The sequence below is a fragment of the Fulmarus glacialis genome, unplaced genomic scaffold, assembly GCF_000690835.1.
Source record: "Fulmarus glacialis isolate BGI_N327 unplaced genomic scaffold, ASM69083v1 scaffold10827, whole genome shotgun sequence".
In the NCBI taxonomy this organism is placed as follows: Eukaryota; Metazoa; Chordata; class Aves; order Procellariiformes; family Procellariidae; genus Fulmarus; species Fulmarus glacialis.
Window position 1 is genome coordinate 9665 of NW_009221316.1, and position 13483 is coordinate 23147.

At 38.4% G+C, this 13483-nt stretch overlaps 1 protein-coding gene across 1 annotated transcript in view; it reads left to right on the forward strand.

Moving 5' to 3' along the window:
• The window catches only part of STAU2 (staufen double-stranded RNA binding protein 2), a 72207-nt gene that overhangs the window by 3738 nt on the left and 54986 nt on the right, over window positions 1-13483 (forward strand). The window contains exons 3-4 of the mRNA XM_009581065.1: window positions 2136-2295; window positions 4497-4632. Of these exons, the coding sequence (XP_009579360.1) occupies window positions 2136-2295; window positions 4497-4632 (296 nt within the window). The remainder of the gene's footprint in view (window positions 1-2135; window positions 2296-4496; window positions 4633-13483) is intronic.

Genomic DNA, 13483 nt, shown 5'->3' on the forward strand with positions numbered 1-13483 from the left:
GTAAGGGATGTAGCATTTCAAAAGGTCGGGAAAGAGGAGAGAAAGTTCTACATGCAGAAAAAAAGAGGAGAAAAGAATTGCCAGAGCTAAGGGAGACTGACCTTACGAACACAGCGGAGTGAAAACAAGCGCAAAGCGCAGTGGCCTTTTCATTTCTGCTCTCTAGCCATCAGGTAAATTAGGCTGGACGTGAGGAATACAAACTTCCTCAGAAAATTGATGAGAAATGCCTCTCAATCCGTAGCAGAACTGTCAGCTCTGGTCTTGCAGAACTTGAGTACTTCATTGGCTGCTCCAGATTTTGGTTTTAGGCAGGTTTATTCCTTTAATTAAATTCCCACCTACTACTATGTGTGGTTTTTTGCAGTTTTTTTGTCAGATGGGCCAAGTGAGAAAGTTAGAGCTCTGGCTATAGAAATTTACTGAGCAAGCCCTTTATTATCTTGAATTCCTGTTTATTGCTCTAAGCACCAAGAGGAGAGTTATAGGTAGATAAGTAGCCATTATTCGTCATATTTTTATTGAAATTCAAGATTATTCCCCTCCTATCAAAATACTAGACCAATACTTTCTTGCAAAATATAAAATATATAAATTCCAGATCCAAAAATCAAATTTCAGTTCTTTTAGTAATAAGGATTTATGTTTATAATTTATATAATTATGGGTATTTAGCTCTAATACCCAGCTTAGCTTTCAGGTGGGGGTAGGGTTTAACAGAGTGTAAAATTAAAAGACTACTTCTCTCTTCCCCCTTGTCTCTGAGGAAATTGTCATGAAAAAACATGCTGTGGAAAAAACAACATGGCGATAGGAACTGTGATAGCACTGTGTTTCTGAAAATTACAGTAGGCCAAAACTCAAGTCTGTAATTAAGACACATGTATTCATAGCATTCAGTTTGTATGCACTGTGTGCATGTGTATAGGGCTGAGTTAGGAGGCACATACATACTTGTGTTCAAATGCTTGTTTACAAGTACATGCTAAATGAAAATATAAGTAAAGGCAAATTTAAAGGTTGTCCATCGTGCCCATCTCTAGATACCTGGTCCTGGGTCTAGCAAGTTTAAATAATTTTAAAAATTATAGAGCAAATAACTATTGAAATGAAAATTTTACTTTGTATACTGCTCACACTAATATGTAGATTTCTTTATGTTGCCTCAAGTAAGATAGTCTGTTTTCTGAGGTAGGTATATCTTAGTTTACTGTGTGTATCTGACTATTAAATCCTACCTTATATGTATGGAATTGATATGGAAAAGACATTGAGTCCTTACCCTTTCTCCTTTGGTCCTTAGATGCTCAAATTTAAACAGAACATGCACGTATCATACAGAAGATAGACTCTATCTAATATCTTGAATATGCGTTGAGTTTTATCTTCACGACTTGCACAGCATAGATACTGCTTGAAATAATCTTTTATTGCAGATTTTAAAATATATATGGTTTTTATCAGTAGTCCATTTCTGAACTCTGAATTTTTACAGTTCCTGTCTTCGCTATAGAGTCCACATTAAAGAACTGCAGTTTCATTCAAAAAGATAATACTTCTTTTCTTTCTTACTTTATATTTTTGAACATATTTGAGTTGGGACTCTGCCCTAACAATACACATTATTTTCAAAAATCAGGTTGTGTAAGAAATTCCTTCATTGGGTAAAACTATTTGGGCCAAATTCTACACTGTCTTGAAGAGTGTGCAGTCATTTGTATACATTCAGAATTATTACAAAATTAATTTTTTTTTTTTTTTTTTTAAGTAGCATTCTTTACCTGTTTTCTACAGGTAAGTGATAAACGGCCATCAAATGTGTGAAGAAATGTGGTCTTAACTGACCTGTTAAGAGCAGAGGATCAGTTTGCAGTTGTTATTTCTTGGTTTAAATACTATTCTGTTCTTTGATAGTTGACATTAACATTATGCTATTTTACTTTGTCATTTGAAAGGCCAAATGTTGCCCACTGATAAGGACTCACTGATCTCTGTAAGTGTCAGATGTGTTATCTGGGAGTTGAATATGATGAAAAAAGACCACAGTTTCTCTTCAGCCCTGGAAGTTTTTATACAGATTGGTCTAATCCACAGTGATAATCTTGCAAGTGTTTACCTGTTCTTTGTCTTTAAAGATGTTCACAGTGCAGCTGACTCTCGGAGAACAGACCTGGGAAGCTGAAGGAAGCAGTATTAAAAAGGCCCAACATGCTGCTGCCAGCAAAGCATTGAATGAAACTACCCTTCCCAAACCAACGCCTAGACCACCCAAAAATAATGTTAACAATAACCCAGGTATGACATTTTCCTTTGTGAAATAAATCTTCTTGAACTGTTGGAATATTATACCGCTAATTAAGTTAAGTTGGATGATGAGAATCAACATAGCTGTCTTATAGGTACGATAGTGTAATGAAGAACCTCTAGTGAGTTTGCACGGGAGAGTTTTTAATGCCCTACCTAAAATGGTAGGTTTTACCATAGTAAAACTTTTTTTCTGAAGAGTTATTTTAGCTAATTTTCTAATGAAAGGGCCAAATTTTACTCAGTCCAATCCTGTGAAATTGCATCTGTGGTGTAAATAAAAGGTCAGGATTTGGCATGAGAACTCTGACAGTTAATCCCTGCATAGTAGGTTTTCCTTCATAGCAACCTGTGCTTTCAAAAAGCTTTCAAACAGCTTTAGGAACTGTTGTTTGAACAATAGAAAGAATGTATAGTGGTGTCTTGCATCCTTCATTTTGAGGTGTTACCTGTGAGTTGCCTTCTATGCATGCAACACCTTTTGAGGTACACATCTCAGCCACGTGCTCAGTGATCTGTTCTGTCTTGTTCAATAAAATAAATTTAGAAAAAATATTCCTAACTTTATTTCACACTAATATAAAAGAGAACAAACGGTGAGAAAAAAAGTCATCCTTTCCTTTTTTTTCTTTTTTTACACTCCTTTTCCCCCCCTTTTCCCTTCTTCCCTTTTTATTTCCCTCTGCCACCCCCTCGCCCTTTTAAAAAAAGTCGTCTTCAGCCATTTTCTTAAAATGGAGTAATTTTGCAGTTAATCTTCTCTATGTTGGAATAAAAGCAGGAGTAAGTTTCCTTTAGAGCTTGTGAGTGTTAGCCTAAGCATTAGCCATTAAGGATTGTTTGAGAGTGATGCAATAGTATTCTCTTGCTCCCTTGGAGATCAATACATTGCTTCTCCAGACCCAGGACACTGGTTTTGCCCTGTGTCCTTCGCAGTCACTGTGACTTTGGCTGTTAAGAAAGCGGGAGGCTCACACCTCTATAGAAAGGGATCCTGAGTTTAATTCTTAACAGTGCAGGTTATCACTCAGCTTCTCAATTTTTGTTGGCTTTGAGCATATTCTTAAAGGGAAAAATTGATAACAAAACAAATAGGCTTTAACAGAATTCATTAAAAAATTGTATCACTTAACATTGTAATTTTGCCCTAAGAAAGGTGTATTGTATATGCACAGGTATCTTCACATCAAAATGACATTTTGATTTTTATTATTTAGTTGAATTCATAGTCATTCCTTGCTCTGGAGAATATTAAATAGTTGTTGATGGAAGTTTTTGAATAAGTATTGCGTAAAAATTTTCATCATTTGGCATATAAAGTCTCAATGGCAGACTGGCAAATTCTGTTTTAAAGCTAGATTCATTTGGCATAGCTGTTTTAAGGCTAGATTCATTTGAACCTCTTATGAAAATACTAACTCATTTGTATTGGAATGTGCATTTAGCTCATTTAGCGTTTTCTTAGAACAGTGCAAGTGGAGAATACTGTAGCTGAACATTTTATTTAAAAAAAAAAAGATGAAGTCACAGTGTAGCTTTTTATTTGGCATTTTGGAGACCATGCAAATGGGCAAGTGCTGGCTGCATTCTATTTTTGTATTCTGGCACTAGTAGATGGCTGTAGTGACACTGATTTCCAGGAGCTGTATTTTCAGTTTGTTAGATAATTAGTTTTTAGTCATAGTCTAAGTTTTCAAGTCTTGCAAATAAAACATTTTTTCTAACTTGTAAGATTACCAAGTGACTGCAGTAATGCCTATTACTGCTTGCTTGTTTCAATCCTCTTTGCTCTATTTGTGGTTTTATTTAATGGTATTCAGCCGGAAGAGACATTATTCTTTTATCTTTACAGGTTCAGAAAGTGTCATAATGTATTATAAGTACTTTGGAAAGATGAATAACCACCTTGATTATAGCACTGACTTGCTCAATCATATGTGAAGATTAATCTACTGAAACTGCATAGAGAATGCACTGAGATAAATATTTAAATGTTCTTTTTCATTGCTTGTGATTAAGTTGGCATCTATATTCCTGTCTTTTAGAGAAACTGAAATGTCATTGTAGTTGCTTCTTTTTTAATTTAAGAGCAAAAAAATATCATGCAGATCTCTCTTTGCTGCTCATCTCAGTCCTGCTTGTGTGTTTTGCAGTATTTGTGGTGCCTTACATGTATTCTTTGTTTTTTGCAGGCAGTATAACTCCAACAGTGGAGCTGAATGGTCTGGCTATGAAAAGAGGAGAGCCTGCCATCTACAGGCCATTAGATCCAAAGCCAATTCCCAATTATAGAGCAAATTATAATTTCCGGGGCATGTACAATCAGAGGTTTGTACTTTTTCTATTATTTGATGGTTTTTATCCTTTGCTTATCAATGTGTCCTAAATCTTTATGAACTTCGTAGGTTATTTCAGAGAATATAAAATTAAGATTGTTACTAAGGAGAGTCTATGCAGCCTTATTTAGAGACATGCATAATCTCCTTCTAAAAGAAGACAGGTGCCCTAAGCATGTCAAAAGGAATAAAGACATGTAAACCGACTATTTCTATTTTTTTAATACGCATACTGGAGTTACAGTCTACAGCCATGGCAGTGAGGAGGCAGAGCACTAACTTCAGCGAGAGGTTTTGCTTTTCTTTGCTGTCATTTTGTGTCATGTGATTTGAATCTGTATTGTTAAAAATGAAGCACTCTTTTCTTAGAAATTGGATATAAAACTAGGAGGGCTGCATTTTGAAAATTGGCTTGAAACCATTCTCAGGTTTCCATTTTTTTAACCATTCTGCCTGGTCAATTATCTCAGTTCCTTAATCCTCAGTGTTTGGTTAGGAAAAATCCTTTATTTCACAGTTTAGAAACCTATATTCAGAGCTCTCCTTACTGTAGTAAGTTGGAGTAATCGTTGAGAAGAAGGTATTCAAAATTTTGTTTTTAAACTATCAAATTCTTGAAGATTAAAAAATTTTAAAATTTAAGTGGGTGGAGACATTTTCTTAACTGACCATCCAAATATTTTATTCTTCAGTATGTTCTAAATTTTTGAAACATCTTCATCTTTGGTATTTGTACAATAGGAAAAACTGTTCGAGCTCATTCTGAATTAAATGTGCAACAGTCTGAGAGAAACTTAAGGTAATATATGTATGTATTTGCAATCCCAAGAACTTCTTTCTCTGAGATAGGTTTTCTCCCCATTTTTCCTTATTTTCCCTCAGAGGAACTATATTAGATAAGGTCTTTTGGAGCTCCAAAAGTGATACCAAGTGTAATCTGTAAAATAAGAAAAAAACAAAACAGGTCAAGAATTTCTAATAGCATGTTTTATCAGTGAAAAATGTTGCCTTTCTTTTAAAAGTTTGCTTAATGGATTTCCTATCAATTTTTATGCATTTCATTATTATCAAAAAGAATGAGATTTTGAACTCTGAAGAAGTGTTTTAGTTCAAAATTACTCTTTTATTAGAAATTGAATTTACAGCAATGTTTAAAAATTAAGGAGTTTGAAATGAAAATGCAGCATTTCAGAATTGTCTAAGGAAAATATTTGAGTTGACTTAATCTTATTTTACTTTTCCCCAGATTTTTAAATCATGGTAACTTTAGGGTTTTAACATTTCATTCTGATTTTTTTTTTTTTTTAGTAGCAATAATACCTAGAACTGTAAAAGACAAACAAACAAAAATAACCTGGAAGAAAACTCTTTCATTACTCTACAGAACAGTGACTGATTATTGTATTACTTGTGTTGTATTTCTAGTCACTGCTGACCTGAGTCTCAGTTTACATATGTCATGGTTTAAAAAGCTAACTATGGTGTCTGAAATGAGTTTTGTTAATATTTAGAAATTCTACATTTATTTGAATTGCTTTTATAATGAGATTAGTTTGACTAACAGATAAAAGGGCAAGGCTGGGAAAAATTCCAGCCAGTAAAAAACATAAAATGGGGAATTCTGGAATCTGAACTTAGTTACTGAAACGTATTTGTGGAGCAGAACCCCGAAACGCTTACCAGTTGCTAACTTCTAAGATTTTCTTTCTTTTCATAGAAAATGATTAGTATGCCTAGTGCAATCTTTAAGTTTGCTTCTTTGGGAACTATCTTTCATGGGAACCGTGTTCCCATGTTAGGGTAAAATGATACATAAGCTTTATTTCTCTGGGGGCATTAGGTAGCCAAGGGCATTTGATTTTTCTGATCACAGAACAAACAGGCAGGGTGGGACAGAAGGCCAGAATCTCTGCTTGCCTGCTTCACTGTGCTTATTTGAGTGCAGTTGCCCACACAGGGTGACTAATAATACTGTGGCTGATAGATTGATAACTAACTAAAACTAAGTAGTAGATAACTAGGTCTGCCTGTCTGCATAAACACATATCCCCTGTGCATATACCAGCTCACATGTGAACACCAGAGTAAAGAGGAAACAGAAGAATGATGCCATATAGTACTGTTTTGGGACTCCTGTGTTGGAAATAATTGTTCATCGCCTTGTTTTGCATTGGAAGGTGCTGGTCCATTATGATCCCAGTAAGAAAGGCACTTAGACTTTGTAAGGTATCATTTAAAATGCTATTTTTAGAGCTGACGGTGTAAGAATAGCACAGATAGTCTTCCACACCTTTAGATGCTGGGAGCCCCAAGCGGTGTAGCGTCAAACAGGACTGCAACCCACGTGCAGCATGCCATGCAGACCTCCGCCGCAGCAGAGATCTTCCCCGTCTTGGTCATTCACCCTCTCCCAGGATTTTCTTACAAGGAAACAACTCTGTCATGCTGTAGTCAAAACAGAAATGATGTTCACATGAGAACTTCTTGCTGCGCTGTTAGATGAAGGCAAGGTCATGCAGGTGGTACTGATGGGGAGCTGCCCGCAGGCCCCTCTCTTGCGGCGAGTTTGTCCTGCGGCCGATGGATTTGTGCAGCACAGCCCCATCCTGCGAGCCACGCTGGGCATGGGCCCTGCAGCATGGCTCAGTCTGGATGCGGCGTGGGTCCCTGGCTCCTCCATGTGCTGCGCTCTGCCTGTCGGGATCGCTGCGCACCTCCTACCCACCCTCACCGGAGGGAACTCTGGAGACAGATTCTGGATCTGTGGTAATAGCAAGCGAAGTCCCAAATATGAAACACATGCTGTAGTACTATATTATGTTCTTGTGGTATGATATGTTACATTTATTATCTTCTACTGCCATGCTGTGTTTAGCATTCGTTTGCTGATTTTTAGCAGTTGGGTAGTAGAATAGAAGTGTTGTTGGATTTTCCAAGTAAATGCAGACCATATAGACTGTTTAAAAATAAGATTTGAAAAATAATGTAGGTAATATGCTCTAATCAGTATTTTTCATTTTCATCAGTTTTTGACTGTAGATTATCTGTTATTAAGACAGATACGAAATATGCTAAGTAAGTTGGAAGCTGTTTTTGTCTTTTATACTGTGACTAAATTCCTTTTACTGATCTCTGTTTGAAAAAAATGTGCTTTTCAAATAGGTTAAGATACAGATTAAGATTAGGAGATTGTGTTAGGGAACTTTGATCCTGGCAAGATGAGTGACTTGACAAAAAAATAAAGTATTAAGTTCATCCCAGGGCATATCTTTAGACCAGTTAAGTCTAGTGTTTCAAGTGACACAAAAGATCCTTTTCAGTAACTCATGGAAATGTGGTCTAAGGGTTGCTATTTGTATGCAAAGTTGAGGGCTAGCTTCCATGTCAGGCTAAGATGATTTATGTTGAGGTGGCAGTGATTTCTCCTCCTTCCTTTGTCCCCAGACTTTGTGTCCCTGTGAGTTTCCTGGCTCCAGCACTGGGAGTTGCGCTGCTCGGAAGTGAATCAATTTGGCGGGGGAGAGGAAGGGAGAAGTTACTCCTAGACTTAAAACTGTCCTTAAACACCTCCTCACTTAGTCACACAGCAGCTTGCGCCTTCACTGGAGAGGGGGCAGGAATGTGTGTTTGGAAGTTAAGGGCAGCTTGGGTTGATTTAAGCACGTGAAGAACTACACTCTTCCATGCGGTAGAGCATATTTATATGGGCAGTCTGTTGCATAGAGGATGTCGAAACAGGTTTACATGCAAGATGCAAAGATCCATTTGCAAGGTCTGTAGTTGATGTCGTAAATTGATACTGAAGGTAAAAGTTACTTTCATGGAAAAAGGGAAAGCGGACAAGTGAGAGGAGAAAAAGAGAAAGGGGAAAGTTTTCCCAGTGGCCAGCTTGGAAGGGAAGTGGTGGCGTCTCCCAGATGAGCATCTTCCTCTGGGTGTCCTTTCCCATGCAGCAAGTGTTCCCCATAACACTTTCCCATAATAATTCTGTGGTTTTCATCAGGACCTGCCCAAGCTTGTTCCCAGCACCTTGTTGCTTGTTCCTGCTGCTGATGCTGGTAGTGCTGCATCAGGGCAGGTGTTGAACGCTGGCTGTTTATTGAGCTTTGCGCGTGCATGTTACTGGGCTCTGTAATGTATACCAAAAGCTACTGCCAAGGGATAGGAAAAGGGCAGAGGAGAGAAGGGCTATGGTACAGTATAGATACAACAGTGTCAACATTTTGGTATTTGCAGGTGAAGGGCCCTGAGAATAACAGCACGGGGAGAACAGCAAGGGAAAAATACAGCTAGAGAAACTCTGGAAAACACTGGCCAGGCAGCTTAGGTGAAGGGTTGCAGAGCTGCAAGTGGAAGGCAGGCTGCAGAACTGCAAATGCAAAACTTGGCACCGCAGAGGGTAAGGCATTTAAGGCAGCATGGAACACCAGGGTTAAGGTGTTATCCTTGTAAGTCTCTTCCTGTGCTAAGATAGGAAGTGCGGGGCAAGGCTGCTCCCCTCTTAGGGGTAGTTAAGTAGAGAAAATACAGTTCCATTTGGGAGTGGATGAGGTATGGATGTATTAACCTGGCTCTTCACTCAAGCTAGTGAATGCAATACTCGCTAGATTGTTAACAGCAATGGGTCATTGCCATTACACTGCATTTCGGCTGGAGCTGATAAAGTCTGTGTGATGCTGAGCTGAATCATGTGAAGTTATCAGCTTAAGTCTCTGGTAGGTTGGGTGTCTGTATACTGCAGTTCATTTCACAATATAGATAAGAACTTCAAACTTTTTTCATCTCACTCTGATAAGACAGCTTGGGAGTCCTCTCTGGATTTTCTTTATTCAAGTAAAATCCATGCAAGTTTGGTACTAGGAAGCTTGATGGCCTCTGATAAGGCAGAGCTTTTAAAAAAGCTGTCAACCCTGAATCCAGCCACGTTAGACAACTTCTTATTTAACAAAGGTTTGTATATTACTAACAGATTATAATAAAGGAAAAAACTATTTTGGCACTCAAAATTTACCAGTTGTATACTACCTATTTAAAGCCTCACAAGTTGGATTTTTGAGCAATTTTGCAACAAAGGCATGTGAGGACTTTTCAGTTCAAACAATATACGTTACAGAAAAGCTAAAAATGGTGAACATTGCGTTTTGTATGGCTTCTTTTATCTAAGAGCTTTACAAACGGACTCTGGGGAAGGAGGTGCTGATGCTTTCAGGGACTGTTTGCTAACTGATTTAGGTTATGCATTTGTCAGCACACCATTTGGCACGATTCAGTAGAACTGGCACGCTACTCAGAAGAGGCCAAGCCTTGAAACGGCAGGTCAGGTTTGAGAAATATTGGCAGAGCTGAGGATGAAACATGCACATTACTCATATCTGTAGCGAATGCTAGAACCCATATTCTCTCGCATCCCTGAGTATGCAGTTGGCTTAAACCATGTAAAAAAAAATTAAAAACATGACTATACAAATTAGAGCAATTAAACAGTAAGATATCGGTTCTGACTACAGGGTCATCTAGCTTGCCTTGTCGGCATTGAAGGCTGGTTTGTTTTATTGTAAGTTATTTTTTCTTCAATTAGACTTGAAGGGAGCCATTCCTGAGGTTTAATTGTCCTGCAGTATTTTCAATTATAGAATGTCTGTAAGTGACAAAACAGAAATTATATCTTACAGACTTACCTAAACTAAGTGTTTTCAGCCAAGAAATAAAACCACTAGAAACTGAACAGCAGCTTTTGATGTTTTAGTATGGAAAGTAGTGTTAAAGAGATCACAAAACTCAACCCTTGTTTTTTGGGAGAATTCAGAAGTGATTTGCTTATTATATAAAATTCCTTAAAATGTGTCTTGCCACAATCTAGAGAGCTTGAAAAACTTTTATTAAAAAAAAAGCTTTCAAAATTAAAAACACTTGTGAAGTATAGGAACAAAGAAAATACAAAACAATGACAAACTAAAGAATGGAAATAAAGTAATTAAAGCAGTTTCTTGCTTGGTTTTGAGGAATTTGGATGGTGTGACAGTTCTATAAGCATGTCACGCAAAGCGGTAGTGTCCCTGGGATGAACTACAGCTTCTGTGCACTTTGAGAGTTTCTGCTGCACTGAGCCCTCATGTTAATTTTGTATATGTTTGCTTCTTCCTGCATATATATTGTGTACTACAGAATAAGGAGAAGACTATCATCTTTCTCCTTAGTGCATGGGGGAGAGTGCACAGACCATTCCTCCTTTTCTTTTTCTGCACAGCCGTGTCATTTTTTGTCATATTTCTTTGATGTTAGTGAATGCTTCTTTACAGTGCTGTTTGCAAGACCAAACTCAGAGAAACAGAGAAGCAGCATATTCTTGCCTCTTCTGGAGCCAGCCAAGCTGCCTGGCCACAAAGCGCAGGGCATCACCCTACGTAGGCATGTAGCTCCTACCTACTGATTAGGTAGCTCCCCTGCTGGGTTCTGAGCTGCTGCATGGGACTGTTTGCTTAGGCTTAGTTGCTCCTGAAATTATGTATATCAGCCCCGTGGACCAGTGCCGTAAATGCTGAATCAGCACTTTAAATATGAGGTATAGTAAAATGAAGTTTGAGGACTGGTCTTTGGCCAACTACATCTGCAACTGCTAGCTTCATAGTGGACTAACATGTTCTCCAATCTAATGCTCGAAAATAGACTGTGCGATTATTGGATAAATTACTAAAATTGTCAGATCAGATTAATAAAAGATTGTATGGTGAAAGAATGGAATAAAATGAAAAGTTTGTTTCTTCTGTGAATGCTGAGTTAAAGATTAAATACGTGCATCAAAGGGAACAGATTTGAGGCTAGTGTTGCTTGACATGAGTGCTTAGCAATGCAATCTAAATCCTCACGCAACTTCATTTGTTTCACAAAAGTTATAGTCCTATGGGGGGAAAAAAAAGAAAATCTACCCAGAACAACAGCTGTAGAAGCCAAATTTTGAAGTGAATGGGTTGCATTGCAGGAGACAGTGTAAAATCTGTTGAGATTTATCTCCAGAAGTACACCTACAATTATACAACCCAGTTATTTAATTTACAGAAAGAGAATGAAGTCTGAAATTCTCCTGGCCTTTAGAAGTCCTTCTGTGCTGCCTGGGCACCCTGTTTACCTTCTAGCAGGAGACCTCTCTCTGCATGGAGAGCCTCATCCATTTGAGGCACAAATAGTCCAGTGCATAATGTAAAGGGTTGTTGGATCTGAAAGACTTCGATCTAGTAGCCAGTAGCCTGGAAAAGGTAAAGTTTGGATCACTCCGTGGAGTCTTTTCATGACTCTAGGCACATGTTTAGCCTATTATCTGTTGCTGAATTCCGGTTATTGAGTCTTTCTGTTGAGACTTTATGCAACAGAGGATTTTATGCACAGCTGTGTACAAAGCAGGGTTTTTTTCCCAAGCATATGTTCTGTGGCAGATGTGAGGACACTAAGTTGCCTAAACATAGGCCTCTAGTGCCACTTGAGACATTGTAGGGTCTTTGAGACATCCACATGGGACTGGTGGATTTGGCAGAAGACCCAGAGGAAACCTTTACTAGAGTGGCAGCTAAAGGCCGGGCAAGATACCCTAGAGCATTTCAAATGGCCCCGCGTAGCTAAGTTTAGGCAATTGAAGGAATCCCTGAAAGCAGGATTCAGTCATCATACCATTTTGTATAATCCACCAGGACTCCAGCTATTCGTGAGAAACTTGTGCTTTCCACGGATCAGTCCTGTGTCACATCATGCGGATGTCTTAGGTACACGACTGCATCTCAAATGGTACTGTGTGCTTGTGTTTGGGCAGCTAGATGCTGTTCTTTACAGTGCTGGTGGGATTCAGATCCAAGCTCAGATGCCTCTCAGATAGTCTCTGCCTGTGCACTAGAAACCCGGTCTCCCTTTATAACCAGTGGAAGGTCTAGTCAGAGCAGTCACTAGTCTAGAATGCTGTTTGTCATGCCATAAACAAGGATGTCTACATTTTGTATGGATCTCTCCAGAGCTTCACTGTAGTAGCAACTTAGTTTCTACACATTAACTAAATACCTAAATTTAGGCATCTGAATCCAGAGCTGAATCCTACTCTGAGAAATAATCTTTAAAATGTTGATTTTTAATAATTTTATGAGTGCTATAGTGGGAGGCATCTGACTATCCCAGTGGAAGGACTGGAAAAAGATAAAAATCTCTCCCCAGAGAGAGAGGGAGAGAAAAGTATCAGAAGAACAAACTCTGTAGGGACATAACTGGGTAATAACAGGTCTAAGGAGAGGCAGGCATGCAAGTACTGAAATGCTTTTGATTGAACAAAGTAGTACTTTGCTGCAAAAAGCTGTTCGGCTGTGGACACCAGTGCCCTCGCTCCCCAGGTGAAGTGGACTCTTGGTTCTGAAGCCTGTTGCGTTAAGCTGAGTTAGTCACAGGAGAATAAACCCCTTGGTCAGGAGCAGTGTCGGGTGGCACTGGGATTTGTACCTTGCTACAGTTGTCGGCTTCAGACTTCAGCCATAGGGTACAACATCCCTCCCCTAAAAAGGCCAGAAGGAGTCAGAGGTGCTTTGCCTGCATTTCCAGTCAGTGTTGCAAAGTTTTGTCCTTAAAATTTGCATTTTATGGATTAAGAAGTGTGACGATAAAGATGTTTACTGACTGACTTTGCGAAAACTCCTTTCTGCATTCCTTGCCCTCCTCCCAATCTTCTGGACAAATGGACAAAAACCCTTTTGGAAGAAATATTAAAAACTACTAATAGAAATTAAGAGTTTGGTTAGAATAGGTTATATCTCCTTAAATACACTGTAATTTCATTCTAAACAACAGGTACGGATTTCAGAGAGTTAAAATTT